This window comes from Procambarus clarkii, chromosome 81 (genome assembly GCF_040958095.1).
Source record: "Procambarus clarkii isolate CNS0578487 chromosome 81, FALCON_Pclarkii_2.0, whole genome shotgun sequence".
NCBI lineage: Eukaryota > Metazoa > Arthropoda > Malacostraca > Decapoda > Cambaridae > Procambarus > Procambarus clarkii.
This window is the reverse complement of record NC_091230.1, coordinates 15,919,274-15,935,929: the sequence shown is the minus strand read 5'-3', so window position 1 is coordinate 15,935,929 and position 16,656 is coordinate 15,919,274. Positions and strand designations below refer to the sequence as shown.

At 39.0% G+C, this 16,656-nt stretch overlaps 1 protein-coding gene across 1 annotated transcript; it reads left to right on the top strand.

Moving 5' to 3' along the window:
• The first annotated feature begins 4,059 nt into the window (after positions 1–4,059).
• Positions 4,060–15,753, top strand: LOC123773156 (uncharacterized). The gene is made up of 3 exons (XM_045766676.2): positions 4,060–4,351; positions 5,784–5,946; positions 9,282–15,753. Exons 2-3 carry the CDS (start codon positions 5,785–5,787, stop codon positions 10,494–10,496), a joined length of 1,377 nt encoding a protein of 458 aa, XP_045622632.2. The 5' UTR covers positions 4,060–4,351; position 5,784; the 3' UTR covers positions 10,497–15,753.
• The last annotated feature ends 903 nt before the right edge of the window (positions 15,754–16,656 follow it).

The window sequence follows — 16,656 nt, the reverse complement described above, 5'->3', positions numbered from 1 at the left end:
TTGCACTTGTTTTATCCACCCCCCTCCCTTTCTGGCTCGTCGCCGTGAGGGGGCTTGGTGGGCGGCTGCCGGAGTGTGATGCTCCTTGGGTCAGTCCTCTGTCCTTTTGAGGCCTTATGCTCCGGCTGCTGTCTTTACCAATTTTGGCCAGAACTATTTTTTTTTTTTTCCTTTTCCTTGTGTTTCATTTTTCTCCCCCCCCCCCCCCCCTTTTCCTTTCTAATTGTCATTTCCTGTCGACCTTTTGCCTGTTGTAGAATATTCGTGGATTTTATGTCAACTTCTATGAACTCCAACTTCTGATTATACAGTTTTCACCATTTTGTGTTTGTTTCCAGGAACCCATGCCTGGTGCTCGTCCTGGTCGCTTATGTGGTTATTCCTTTCTTTCTCTCCCCCCCTCCCCCAGCTCTTGCTGGGGCTCATAACTGTACTGCTCTCTTGATTCGCTCTGATATTATCTTCGTCCCCCTCCTTATTCTGTCACCTATCCATTGTTCTGCTGCCCGTGTGTTTGTGAGTAAATGGTATAGAGTCTGTTCCATTTATCTCCCCCCAAATGTCCCGCTTTCCCTTCCTAATCTTAAGCACCTCTTGGAATCCTTGCCAGAGCTGGTGCTCCTTTTGGGTGATTTCAACTGTCGACATACCCTCTGGGGTGATGTTCTGACAAACACCCAAGGCCGCCTTCTCGAACCGTTCGTCCTTGCCTCTTCTCTATCTCTTATGAATTCTGGTGAGCCCACTCATGTGGACTCCCGGACTCGCACCCTTTCCTGTCTTGATCTTTCACTCTGCTCGTCGTCCCTTTACTTACATTTCACGGGGTGGTTCTTGATGACCTCCATAACTGATCATTTCCCCATCCTCGTTTCCTTTTTCTCTTTCCACCCGCCCCTCAACTATCCTAGGTGGCAATTTGCCAAGGCTGACTGGAACCTATTCACCCTCCATGCTACCCTCTGACCTCTCCTCTCTGCCTCTTCCTTGCGCCCTCTTCCTTTTTCATGACACCGTCTTCGACGCTGCCCTCCGCTCTACCTCCCGGGACACGCGGAAGTGCGTTTCCTGGTGGAATGCGGACTGTGCTCGGGCTGTCCGCTGTAAGCGTGCCACCTGGAAGAAACACAGACGCCGGCAAACAGCTGAATCTTTTGTTTTGTTTTGGAAGGTTAGTGCAGTAGCCCGTAGGACCATCCGTACCGCTAAACGTGAGGGTTGGAAATCTTATGTTTCCACATTACCTCCGATACTCCTCTGCCGCAGATCTGGAAGAAGATTCGCATGATTGCGGGTAAGTTCGTTCCCAATGTCTCGCCGGTTCTCCACCACCGTGGTAATCTTGTGGTGGACCCAGTGCAGGTCAAGACCGAACTGGGTTCCCACTTTTCTACTGTTAGCTCTGGTTCTCATCTTCCTCAATCCTTCCTTCTTCGTAAGCTTGTTCTTGAATCTCATCCCTTAGATTTCCACACTCATCTCCGCCTTCCCTATAACGATCCTTTCTCTCTTTTTGAGCTTCAGTTTGCCCTAACCCTCTGCGGATCTACGGCTGTGGGCTCGGATGACATTCATTATGAGATGTTTCGTCATCTCCCTCCGTACACGTCTCAGTCTTTACCGAGTCTGTATAACCAGGTCTGGGAGTCGTTGTCAGTCCCTGAGGGCTGGCTCGATGCCGTTGTACTCCCTATTCGGAAACCAGGGTCTCGGTACTTTCCCTACGGACTTCTGCCCTATTGCCCTCACGAGTTGTGTCTGCAAACTCTTTGAGCGCATAGTAAATGTTCGTCTGATGTTCTTGGAACACCATCACCACCACTCTCCTTCTCAATTTTTTTTCGCAAGTGTCGCAGCACGACTGATGTCCTGATGAACTTGGAGGTCTATATTCGTACTGTTTTTGCTGCAGAGACCTCCGTTGTTGCTGTCCTTTTTTACCTGGAAAAGGCTTATGATACGACTTGGAGATATCATATTCTGTCCGAACTTCGTTCTTTTAGCCTTCGTGGTAATCTCCCGCTCTTCCTCCAAAGCTTCCTCTCTCGTCTTTCCTTTAGAGTCAGGCTTGGTGCCAATCTCTCTGCGCCAAGGGCAGGGGTACACAAAGGTGTTCCAAGGTTCTGATCACTACTCTTTTTTCTGATTGCCCTCAATGGTCTTCTTTCCTCCCTCCCTTCAGGCATCTTCGCTCTTTATGTTGACGATCTTACTCTTTGCTGTCGAGGTGATGATTCGCCTCTCCCTCAACAGCGGCTTCAACTTGCGATTGATGCCGCGTCATCTTGGGCCACTAATCATGGCTTCAAGTTCTCTACAACCAAGACTTGTGCTATGACTTTTACTCGGAAGCGGGTAGTTCTTCGTCCCTCTTTGTCGCTTTATGGTCATGCCCTTGTGTACAAAGATTCCGCGAAGCTTTTGTGGTTATTCTTTGACACTCATTTGTCTTGGTTGCCCCCATGTCTCTTACCTCCGAGTCGAATGCTCTAAGGCCCTTAACCTCCTTAAGGTTTTGTCCCATACTTCTTGGGGTGCAGATAGGCGCACGCTCCTCTATAAGTACTCCTCTCTCGTCCTGTCTATCCTCGATTATGGTTGCCCTGCATACTCTTCTGCTTCTCCTTCTACTCTTCGCTGTCTTGATCCTTTGCATCATACTGGGTTGCGCCTCAGCTCTGGTGCCTTTCGTTCAACTCCTATCCTCGGCTTGTACACTGACACTGGCTTCCTCTCTCTCCAGGACCGCCGTGATCGCTACTGTCTTCGCTATCTTGCGGGGTCCTTACAGCATCCTCACTCCTGCCTCTGTCATAGTTGAGATATGGATAGATGAGGGAGAAATAGAACGTCACCAGGGCAGGGCGAGTCATGTCCCTTACATTTGCATTTAGCATCTTTATGTAATCGTTCTCATACCATTTTATTTTCTTCCTCTGAGGGTTACTCCGCCTGTCGCACGGCGCGGAGCTCTAATACAGCTCTCAATTTAGTTATTAAGATCATCAACAAACTTATCAGTGTCTTCTGGGATTTGGTATTCCGTGAACCAGTCACTCATCCTGTTTATGAAGAGCGGCCTCATATCTGGTCCGAGTGATAACCTTTTTCTTGTATTTGTCTCTTTCTTTCTCTTGCTCATGTCGACGGTGGTAATCAGTGCCCAATGGTCACTACATAAACTGTGCACAATGTGTGTACTGGCATCCGTGTCCTGTCCATTCAGCAGGAGAGCATAGTCTAATCTTCCTCCTCTGAGGTGAGTTGGCTGTTCATCACCCAGGACCCTAAGGTTTACACTTCCCCTAACAAAGAGTGACAGTTTCCGTCCATTGACATTGGGCTGATGACAGTTGGCACTAAAGTGTGGGTGTCTGGCATTAAGATCACCCACCAGCAGGGTAGGTTCTTCATTAACAAATTCAGGTAGTGTGTCAAGGTCAAGTTTACTCTGTGGGACATATAGGTTGATTATATGTAGGGCATTATTGTTTAAGTAAAGGGTTACCCCCAGTGATTCATACTCATCCCCCATGTGGTCATCAATAATCTGTGCGGGAATGTTGTTTAAACGATCAGTCTTGAAAAAAATAATGAATGTAGTGACAGGTATATGACAATTTGGATTCAGATAATTACTTTAATAAAATTAATATTATGAGCCATTGAGACATTAGAAAGATTTTCTCAGTTTAAAGTCATGGCCATAGAGCTGAAGCTCAACCCCACAACACCAGCTGGAGGGAGATTTAAAAAACACAAAAAAATTGTTTTGAATGTTGTGGGCACAAGTTCCTCCTACGGCAAGGTACACCACTTTTATATTGTCCATATTTAGACTAGTTTTAGCAGTCACATCATGTGGCGTTATACTGTGTCATATATCACACGAGGTTATTATTATTATTCAAATTTTGTTACAAATTACCTATTAAAATTATCTGTTAGATTAAGGACCTGCCCGAAACGTTATGCGTGTTAGTGGCTTTACAAGAATGCAAAAAACATCAATGTTATGTACTCTCATCAACCCAATGTACCTTTTTGTATATATATAAATAAAATAAATCAATACATAAAAGATGAGGTTAACAGGCCTGGCAGGTGCTACGTGTTACTTAGTAAAGGAGAGCAGCGTACCTAGCTGGGCCAGGAACTAGCAGTAGCATCTGGTGAAGCCAGGTTGGTGTGGACGCTCGCGCTCCCACTGGCACTTCTAGGCCTCAACACCTGCGTCTCCTCAGCCTCAACACCTGTACATCGTGTAATACCGCCACTGATAAAGAAAGTCACGTGTGAGGTCTGGTGAGGCGGCGAGTGCATGTTAGGACTTCACCTTCCACGCTTCCAGGTAACCACAGGTGTTTGCTGCACTGTCAGACTCCCAGGTAACCACAGGTGTTTGCTGCACTGTCAGACTCCCTGATAACCACAGGTGTTTGCTGCATTGTCAGACTCCCTGATAACCACAGGTGTTTGCTGCACTGTCAGACTCCCTGATAACCACAGGTGTTTGCTGCATTGTCAGACTCCCAGGTAACCACAGGTGTTTGCTGCACTGTCAGATTCCCGGGTAACCACAGGTGTTTGCTGCATTGTCAGACTCCCAGGTAACCACAGGTGTTTGCTGCATTGTCAGACTCCCAGGTAACCACAGGTGTTTGCTGCACTGTCAGACTCCCAGGTAACCACAGGTGTTTGCTGCACTGTCAGACTCCCTGATAACCACAGGTGTTTGCTGCATTGTCAGACTCCCTGATAACCACAGGTGTTTGCTGCACTGTCAGACTCCCTGATAACCACAGGTGTTTGCTGCATTGTCAGATTCCCAGGTAACCACAGGTGTTTGCTGCATTGTCAGACTCCCAGGTAACCACAGGTGTTTGCTGCACTGTCAGACTTCCTGGCAACTTGACTGGTCACAGGAAAGTGGAGAGCTGCAGGTGAGGAAAGGTACCATCACTAAGACATGGTTGTTACACTGGTAATTATCTTGCTACTCAACCACAAGTCTATGATTTCATCAGTGGCAGCGTGATTAACTATTACATGTTATGGACTACCCTACATAAAGGTGTTTCTGTATTAAGGAAAATGTAGACAAAGTGCTCCTCTGGTTTAATAGACTACAGAAAACCACAACACACAACCAGCAACACTATGACAAAATGTATATAATGACAATATATTTATATGACAAAAATATATTTATATGGCAAAGAGTGCTGGGGAGACGGGACACCACGAGCGTAGCTCTCGTCCTCTAACTACACTTAGGTAATTACTTAGGTAATTACTTAGGTAATTACTACAAATAACCTCCACTACCCCATGCTCGCTGCACTTGTTCTACTTATTAGATTACACCAACCTGTGCTCATTACACCAGCCTAATCTTTGTATACTGTCTTAACTAGTCATTATTAGTATGGCATCGTGTAAACATTGTATGCCCCCCTCTGCTCATTACCCTTTGCTGTTTGTATTCAGTTATGTTTTCCTGGGAATACCTTTATCAAATGCCCCCATGTGATCAAAACATAGTTACCTTAGATGCTGTTAAGTGTAGGAAGCAATGCTGAAGACTGGATGTTGCTGTGAATATCTCCTCCATTAGTTCATCTCCAACCTTAAAGGACTTTTTTTATACTGTACTGTATATATATATACAAGAGTTCTTACATGTTTGTACACTGTGCTCATTACATTCCTGACATTCAGGTGTTAACTTTAATTGCACCAGCTCGTATTACTATTATTAGTGTTGTTATTCACTATTTCAGGATGGCTGAAGTACTAACTATAGTGGCTGAGGAAATGGGTAGAGTGTTTGGCATGGTGTGGAGTGGAGTTGGAGTTGCGATTCGTTTAAACAACCAGGTCATGACGACAGTTCTCAAGGCATCCACTCGCATCGTGCAGGTCCTCTTGCTCCTCACACACAAGGTACCCTGCAAGATTGAACATACAAGCTTATAGTTACACACCTAGATGCTATATTGCCCATGTTGGTATACTGTATATAATTTGCTGGTGGTGAGAGGGAATTGTAATATTTGGTGCTATAGAATTTTGTTGGGCTGCTGAGGAATTTTTTTAACCACAAAGAATATTATTATTATTATTATTATTATTATTATTATTATTATTATTATTATTATTATTATTATTATTATTATTTAAAGATTACTAGATAAATGGGAAAAAAGTCTTGATAAAAACAACTATGAAATATAAATTAATGCTAGTACAGTACTGTATTAAGAAAGAAAACATTATTCCACCATCAGGTAATAGACTTGGCTTCAAAAAGTGAGAAAATATTTCCACTTACAATAATTCTTATTGCAATTCTTACTAAAACAAGTCAAACTCATTTTATAGACAATTATTTTCTCAAGTTTCCAGCTTACTGCTAAGTACTGTAAATAAGCAAAACACTTTTTTTAAGAGGGATATGTAATTGTGAAACAATTTGGGTTTTGATTTTAAATTGGTTTGTATAAGAATGGAGAATATAGCATGATAAAAGTATAAAGGTTTCCACAGTTAAGTTGGTCGTAGTCCTATGAATACTGCACATGTTTACATAAAATGGTATTTTTTTAATATCATATCTTATGAAAAATATTACAGTATCCTATTTCAATGTGATTATATATTTTTGTTAAAGTATAAAAACTTGGCTAGATAAATTGACACTGTACCAGGTATGATCCTAAAGCATAAATAATTCAATGTGTTTGGGTACAGGCAGCCAGTGTATTCATACATGTTAGCGTTATATCGAGGTCCCCTTTAACCACTGCACTACTCTGCATTAAAATATGACAAACCCGTGGTGCGCCGAAAATAAATTCTTTCCAAAAAATTATTTTCTCTTCTTATATTGTTAAAATGCACTCTCTGATCACGGGGAAACTAAACAAAAATATTGTATGTGATATACTTTAGCAGTGATGGATCTGTGAGGTTGAGCAATTTATGGCGTTGAGCGATGAAGCATTTGGGGTAACTCGACCCCGCCACCCCATGGGGCAGCAGTTGCCGCGAATATAATGTTTCACAATTATTCTGATATTTCTCATTCGTTTCTTCTCTTTTTTTTTTTTGCTGTTATATTATTTAAAAATGTGTAATTTGTGGAATTTATATAGTTCAATGTGTGGAACGTGTGGAACATCACTGTTCAAAATTATGGGGCTCATATATGTGACATGTATATTGAATTCTATGATCAATCAAACAGTGTTTTTGCTGTTATTACACTATATACACGCATTGTATATACCTATCTACATGTGAGTTCACCATAACGAACCACTAAGTTGGTTTGGTGAGCCCAAAACAACAAGAGTGGCCGCTACACAGCAGCCAGCAGGCTGCTGGCTGACTCCCTCCCTCCTTCACGCACTCACCAAAATTCCCCTCCCACCATACTGTTATTGTTTTTAGTACACTATTTATACACTTTATATATAAATACATGTTTTGTTCACCATAACTGTACAACTAAGCTGATATGGCGAGTTTAGGCAATAAAGGAAGGTCGCCCCACACACGGCTGACGGCTGCCTCCCTCACTGATTCAAGGCAGACGCACTAACATTCTTCCCCCCAACCATACTGTTTGTGGTATTATTGCACTATATATAAGGTTCTACATATTTTATTCACCATAACTGTACAGCTAAGCTGGTATGGTGTCCAAACAGCATAGTGGCCACTGCATGACAAGTCACACAGTAGCCAGCAGACAGCAGCCTCACTCACTCCCTCACCAAAATGGCTCCTCCCAACAAACTTCTTTTGCTGTTATTACACTCTATGCACACATTATATATAAGTATCTACATTTGTGTTCACCATAGCAAACCACTAAGCTGGTATGATGATTCCAGACAATAACATGTTGCCACACACCAGCAAGCAGACGACGTTACCTCGACCCTGAGGTAACGTCTGAGCCTCTCAGGATGCAGCTCCACAACAAGCTGATTAACTCCTGGCTACCTATTTACTGCTAGATGTACAGAGGTATGAGGTGAAAGGAAATGCACCCAGCCATTTCTGTCCCATCTGGGATTTGAACCTGGAATTACCAATTATGAGTCGAGAATGAACCTGAATGTCATGATATATAAAAAAAATATTCACTATTAAAATTTGTGTATTATAAGTATTAGATGGAAAAAAAGAAAAGTAAAGTGCCTGATTCAAAACCCACACATCTAACAATGAAGAAACGACAACGTTTTGGTCCATCCTGAACCATTATCAAGTCCAGTTACATAACGATGATGGTCTAGGATGGACTGAAGCATTGTAGTTTCTTCATTTTCAGATGTGTAGGTTTTGAATCAACACTTCAGCTATGTTGTTGTGACATCGTCTGCACAAGTAAAATGACGTTTTTCATACATTTTTATTTAATTGCATTTCTAATAAGATAAAGAAATGCTTTCATATTTACCATTAAAATAGATTTTGAAAGTAAAAAATATTATTGCACCAGAAGAAAGTGTTCCCAAAGCCTAAAGTATCATAAATGTAGAAAATTGTCCATATGCTCTGATGAATATTTGACCATATTTTAGGTGAGAATACAAACAAAAAACCTTTATTTAGTTTTAGTTCTACATAAGTATGTAGCATAAAATTGTAAAATATGAATAGGCCTATGTACACAACCTTGTAATTCCAAGAAACCTGTAATATGCACTGAAAAAAATGTAGCACCTGCACCAGTGAAATGAATGAAAAATTTAATTAAATTTAATTTAAAATTTAATTACTGTACAATGTTTTGTTTATTTGCCTTGTACTGTACTGTATCAATTTATGCCTCAAGGATACTCTTAAATATTGTTTAACAGATGAAGTCAATAGAATCTTAAACTAGTTTTATGAAATATGAAGTTCCTTACCAATACAGTCTCCGTGGTGTAGTGGTAAGACACTCGCCTGGCGTTCCGCGAGCGTTATGTCATGGGTTCGTATCCTGGCCGGGGAGGATTTAGTGGGCGCAATTCCTTAACTGTAGCCTCTGTTCAACGCAACAGTAAAATGTGTACTTGGATGAAAAAACGATTCTTCGCGGCAGGGGATCGTATTCCAGGGACCTGCCCGAAACGCTACGCGTACTAGTGGCTGTACAAGAATGTAACAACTCTTGTATATATCTCAAAAAAAAAAAAAAAAATTGAATGGGTGAGAAAGGAATGAGCTGCAGATAGTCGTGTAACAGCTACGATTGTGAATTTTTTTTTTTCCTTTTCCAGGCTGCCGATTTGTTTTCTGTGCTAACAACTGACCTTCTGCTCTTCCTAGGAGATATAGGAAATGCGGTATTTGCTCTGGGAATGGGTGTACATGCTGTTGTGACAATTTTGTTCAATTTTGTGAGTGGCATTCTCCTGGGTATAATAGCTGCAGCTATGTTCTCATGTCAGCTTGTCCAGGCCTCATACTGTGCCATTATTTCTGGTGTGATGACTGCAGTGGCACAGGTGGGGAACATCCTTAGAGTGCTGAAACATGCACTCGTATTGTTTGGCTCATCAATAGTGTTCATCATAGGCCTTGTTCCCAATGTGTTATGTCTTGTATTTACTGGCTTGGTTCACCTGTGTTCATATGCTTATCTTAATTGCAGTCAGGCAGTGAACAGCTCATGGCTGTCATTACAGTATGCTGTAAATATGTGTGTGTCTGGCATTATCACTTTTGTTCATGATATACCACTTGAAGCGGTTGTAGGTGTAGTCATGGGGTTGGCTCTAATTATTGGCTTGAAATATGCTCTCTTTTACATGATGGACAATATGATTTTAGTTCCGGACATGCAAGTACCTACAATGTTTATTGTGACGAGACAGAGACTCATTCGCTGGTACATGGCAGTGGTGCGACGAGCACATGAGAGGCCTCCAGTAGATATTGACACAGAAGAGGAAGAATTGGATGATGCAAATGATGAGAATGGTAATGACAACAATGATAATGTACCTGACCTCAACTTACCTCAGAACCAGTTTTTTGCTCACCAAATGAATATGGCTAATCCAGCTCCCAATCAAGCACATGAGCCTAATATCTTTCCATTAATGAACGGTGGTGAGGTTCCACGAAACCCTGCACCGGCACCACTCTTGGCAGTAGGCCTAACAAGACGGCCAATTGCTCGCCAACGCATGCATGAACAGCCACGTGAAAACATTGCAGTTTCACCAGAAAGTAGCGTTTCAGAAATTAAGAATGGACGCGAATCCACTAACAGGGCAGATGGACAAGCCTATCAGCTATATAGAGAACTAGAACAAGAACGTGAAGGTCGTTTATGTATTGTGTGCCAAGACCAAGTTAAATGTGTCATACTGTTGCCGTGTCGTCACCTGTGTCTGTGTGATGCCTGCCGCTCAGCTATCATCACCAGAGACAACACTTGTCCAGTTTGTCGTAGACCCATCATGGAGACATTGCGAGTTTATGTATGATATGTGGCATTGACTATGTATTCTATCATAAAAATATAAATTACTTGTAGATAAATATAGTTGAGATATTTGAGTGTTTTTCATATTTATGGAAGAAATGCTTTGTTTGAGCAGTCTAATTGTCATAATAGAACAGTATGAAGCACTTATTTTGAAACTTGGGCTGCTTTTTATATGAAAATGGCTATTCACCATATCACTATTGCTTTGAAAATAAAAAACAATCAGCATGTTAAGAATTTACTGAAACGTATCATCAGAGAAGGTTGATTTGCTTGACTGTCATCCAGTACTGCACTAGCATAAAACTTGGGTGGTCATAGTACGGCTGATACAAATGTTTATGTTGAATGGCTTAAGTTTTCAGATATGAAAATGTTGTAACACAGTATCTTCTTTGATTTAGAAATGATACCCTGTCTCAGAAGCAAGTTACAGTTTTCCCAGATAACTTTATTCATTGAGGTTTTATGAAAAATCAATAAAAGATATCATAGTGTGTATATTCGTGCCGTGAAGATAGTGAATGTTTGATACATTGTAATATAGGCACATATAAATACCGGTAGTTCCTTTTTTATAAAGCTGTGTAATCTTGATAGGTATTGTTGAAATTTGGGAGAATTTTATTGGGTCCTTAAATACCCATTAATTAACTTACATCATTTGTGTATCTGCTTCAGTTACTAAGTTAAGTTATGCATTTGCTCAATTTCGAAAATTAGAGGCAGTGTTTGAAATAGGGAGACCTCTATTTTCTGATTAGATTGTCATAAATTGACTCTTGAAATTTCTAAACAATAAGGCACCTGTAGTGGATTATAATGTAAATAAACCATTATAGAATGAAAAGGAAGACTTTGTCATAATAAGATAACCCAAATTTATAGGAAACAAGGAGATAAGGTGTGGACGTGACTCTTGGTTTGTGGTAGAAGTGGGAGGATTGAATGTGGTTGGCAAGACTAGTTTGTGGCAGAATTAGAAAGATTAGTGGTGGCTGTAAGGACTGGTGGGTTGCTAGAGTAGAAGAATCATTTGTAGTTGTAGGACCTAGTTTGAGGCATTACAACTTTATAAAGGTACTGTATATGAATATATCTCCACTACATTAGATACAGGAATAAATCTTGAGAGTGCTTCCATAGTAATTCCCTGACAAGATATTCTTATTTTCTTGAAATTGTAACATGATTTACTGTGTTATTTTTATAAATTAACAAATTGGGTGATAGTATATATATATATATATAATTATATATACAATTATAATTATATTATGTGAGCCTTTAACTAACCTATTCTCATCTGTTTTCTGTGGTTTCTTTTCAATTGATTATTTGATATGTAATACAGGGTATGTAATCTCATATGTGAGTGTACCTGATTCTTGTCACAACTATATAATGTTATATGGAGTATTCATTTGGCATTACTGGAATTTTGTTCCTTATCATTCATTTTGGAATGATTAAAGCATTACCTCTAGTGGTCTGTTTTACATATTTTTATCACACTAAGTAAAGTTATGAATTAGTAAAAATACTGCTCCTCATAAATGTGACTAGATACAGAGATCGCCTTTAAGGAAATCAGTATGGTTCACTATATATCATTTTGGGTTATTCCTGTGATTTATAGTTATAATTACAGTGGAACCTTGAGTGACGAGCGGCTCCAGTTACGAGCATTTTGAGTAACGAGCAAGCCACTCGCAGAAAATATGTCTCGACTGATGAGCCTTTCCTCAATTAATGAGCATTCCTGCTGGTTCTTGGACACCTCCGACAACAGTTTTGTTGTTGTTTCAAAAGACGTGTTTTCCACACGACGAGTTCGGTGCCGGAACGAATTAAACTCGTTAATCGAGGTGCCACTGTATCATCATTACCATATTTCTCATTTTGATGGGGTGGTGCGAGTCGAGTGTAGAGAATGTAGCAGAGTAGTAACAGAAGAGATGGTTAAATGTATTAAGGGCTAATAGCCAACCATTCATCATACTGTATCTTAAAACACTAAGTACTGTAGCATCATAAAGGCCCAGCACCACCACACATCTCAAAAACTTTATACTGTATTGTATAATGGCATAAGATATATATTTAACTAGTTAATTACTCGTAAACTAATGTATGAGCCACTTGGTGTAACCAAAATTAGTCACAATTGTATTTGTATCAAAAGCTGCACTGAGATAAAGATGTTAAATGTATGTGCTGAGTTTGAGTAAATAATCTGAGCCCAAAACACTGCTTCTTCAATTTGTTAAATTCATAAATTAGTCATGCTGATCCTAAAGCTAGCAATTCAAGATTTAGAAGTGGTGTAATGGGCAGTAAAGAGCAATAATTGTGTTACAGTGGGCACAGTACCCAAGAGTAACGTTAATTCAATGTTACTTATGGATATCGTGCCCACTGGGATGTTATATTACTGAGATTCAATATTTATCTTGTGCACACTTTTATACTTATTTATTGTATCGAACACGTAAATAATTTTTTAACTTGTTGATAAATCTCAATTGTTGTGTATATGAAATATAAGATGAACAAAATATAGAATACATAAATGAGTGATTAGACTTATATCAAGTTCAACAAATTAATATCGGATGCTGGAATACATGTGTTTAATTTAGATTTTTTAAATATTCCAAATACAAAATAAAAACAGAAATTACTGCTGATAATTTTTTGGGGTACAGTTCTCTACTGTAATTGTTTTTGTAGCAAAAATTTGTGCTTGCATTCGTGAGCATAGTTCCTGGTCTGTGTTCATGTTTTCTTTGTTTAATCATTGTACTGTACATCATTGTGGACAGTTGTTTCCTTGCTGTGTATCAAAATTAAAACATTCTGTAATTAGTGAAATAAGAAAAGGTGACCCAGAGATGGTTTGAAGGATCAATTCTTCCATGGAGACTTGCAGCGCATTCATCTTTGAGTCGCCTAACAGCACTTACAATACAAAGTGTTCTATTAGTCACATCCTCCCTAGTGAAATCCTCATTTCCACAAAATAATGACATTGGAAATTTTTTTTTTGTTAGTCTCCTCTTGATAACTGCTATATAATTTAAGTACTGTAACATCAGAAGACCTGTTGGATAATAGTACAGCAAATGCTAGGTAGTTACAGAAGTTCATAATTTAATTAATTTTCAAAATCTCTGGACTTTCTAGAAGAATCCTGAATATGCCCCTAATTACAGCTTTAGGTATGGGGATGAAAAGACTCGTTCAATATACTGGAATGGCTACTCAGTGCTCAAATCATTCGATCATTCCGTACCATTTGTGATACACCATTTGATGTAATGGTTTACTGTCCAGAATTCTGTACCAATTTTATTTGACAAGTGATGCAATGATGCAAGTTGCATGTCAACAACTTCTTGTATTTATCTACAAAAAAATATTACCTTTAAGTGTGCTGCATATGCTTTCTATTGATCAAGTGGTAATGACTAGTAAAACACTACATTGTTAGTATTAGTGAAATGATTTTTGTTTCATAAATGTAAAATTCTCACATTGTATGCATTAGGAAATTTTTTTAATTAGTCTGGTAATAGTGTTCATGTGCTTTTTGTTTTTTAATGTACAGTAGCATATACAGATGAACCATTTCTGATTGTTTAATCAGGAAAGTAGGTCTGTAGAAATTGTTAAATTCTTCTAAACTGTGCAGGCAGAAAATGTTCAAAGTGGAGATATATAAATGCTGTACTGTAATAAGATTCTCATTTATGAATAGGTTTGGCACTTCTAGCATAAGCGTTAGATTTGGAAGATGTGAAGACTTTCGGTTACTCTTTACATTGTTAATTATCAAAGATGGCATTGATGAAGTGAAACTGGAAGAAGAGCAAGTATAGTAAAAGTATGTGAAAAATAATAATTGCTGTTGGCTCTGGACCCTTGGGAAAAGTGAGAATGTTTTGTGTGAATGTATAAAAACAAAAATCCCTTGACTGCAAATGTTTGAAATGGGGTAATTAGTTGATAATTAATGTGTATTATTGTAATACTGTACAGTGCAGTAATCAGAGTGATTGAATAGCAAGAACGTAGGGGATATAAAAGTATAGTAAATAAAACACTTGGTGAATTTAAATGTGCAGTATTTTATTAATTTAGAATATGTTGAAAATGTGGCAGATAAGAGATTTATGCCAAGATTGCCCATAGCATGGTTGGAGGCAGAAAGGCAGGCAAGCTTAAGGAGCATGTTTTTAGTACAAATTAGTGAGTACTAAGAGACTGCTGCCAGGATAGGATTGCAAGTTACTAAGGAAGATTTTGCTTAATATGGACGAGGTATCTAGGCTCTCTTGACGAGTGATACAGCCATAAAAATCACTGCCATTTTGCACCTACATTTATTAAAACTGTGTGTGATAATGTACACTCTATGTACTGCATGTAAATGTGGATGATACACAAATGCATGATTTAGAAAATGAGCTTTTGCTTTCCACCCTAAAGATAAGCTAGTTAAATTTGTTTACTGTAGACTTTGAAGATGTTTGCGTTGTAATAGCAGTATTTTTATATAATCAGTGATGTTTTGGTATTTGGCTTATTGCCTGCATAGAAATATTGTACTTTTATTGAGGAATGTGATAAAAGGATTGTCCAATTTGCTGTAATGACCGAAATAATATTGTTTACAGAAAAACGAATGGATGGTTTTTTGGGATGATAGTTTTAGCTTTAATACTAAATGAGGTCCATTACTTCCTGGTTATAATTGTTATAACTGTATGGATTATATGTAAGTACAAATAATGATTAATTTTAATTACTGTACATTTATGTGAGCAAAGTAGTTTAGTGTATTTTTCAGTTGTCAGCCATTCAACTTCATTAGTTTGTTTTAAGAATGTATGAAATGAAGTGATTGCAATATTATGCATCATTAAGTTTAAGTTTGTATTGTGTAAATATGAAATAGTATGGTAATTCTAAAATGAAGTGTTTTAGCCCTCATTCAAAATTATTTCATAGTTATGTTTTGTACAGTATTTCATAAATACAGTGCTGAAAGAAATGTACTGTATTTGTTTAATTGGCCTGTAAGCTACATAATTATTTCTAATAACCATTTATCTGAGATACACTATTTGTAGACTTTGACTCCATTGTTAATTGAACTGCAAGTCACTTTTAGAAAATATGGACTGAACTAAAAAAAAATACCATGCAGACTCATTTATACAACCCATTTTACAATAAATTACCTGATTTTATTGTCAGTTTGTCTATCCGAGGTTGAAGGCTAGATGCTTCGGGTTAGCATCCGAATAGTACCATACTCCATATGAAGCATTTGGGGTATGGGAGTGTGATAGGCCAGTCGGCTTTCACGTATGCTACTGTATACTGTATTGTATGTGATTTTCATACACTGAAATGTTGGTTGCATTGTCCGTAGACATTGTCCCAGAGTATTAAAAAAAAGTTGTTTTTTTACACTGAGGGGGCAGGAGGAGGGAAAATGCTTGAATAGAGGAGTATAAGAAGAGAGAGATAAGAGAATGGGGAAAAGGAGAGAGAGACGAGCACAGTCGGATACCCCTTTGCTAGTGTACCTTGTAGAATGGCCTGATTTTTAGGATGGTCGTAAGTCTTATTTCAATAATGTACCTCTGGGTTGCTTGTCCTTGGTGAATCTGATATATGATGTTACTTGCCTTATGTTCTTTTCAAATCAAATCAAATGTTTATTCAGGTAAAAGTACATATATACAAGGTGAGTTACAAACATAATGTTGGATTTCTAGATAGAGCTAGTACATACAATGCCTTATAGCCACTAATACGCATAGTGTTTCAGGCAAACTTTTATTGTGCTGTATTGATATCCTGAGTGATATACAGCACATTCTGGATGTCCCACAACACAGACAGGGTTAGATATAGTCTTCCCAGCTTGGTGCCTTCTCGACGGGAGACATCTCCCGTCACGCAGGGTGCAATCGCACCTCCACAGATCTCCAGTATCAGCTCTTGACACTGGTAATTGCTCACAAGGGCCACCACTTACGGGCTATTCATGCCCGTGCCACTTTTTAGGTGGCTTAATCTTCATCGATCAATCTTGGTGCCTTCTCTTGATAATTACTGTCCAATGAACCATAAACATATTAAAT

What these genes read in the sequence shown, in the direction of transcription:
- LOC123773156 (XM_045766676.2), top strand. Translation starts at nt 5,785, where the DNA reads ATGGCTGAAGTACTAACTATAGTGGCTGAGGAAATGGGTAGAGTGTTT. An exon ending in TCTTGCTCCTCACACACAAG is followed by an intron (nt 5,947 to 9,281) that starts GTACCCTGCAAG and finishes TTCCTTTTCCAG; the next exon opens with GCTGCCGATTTGTTTTCTGT.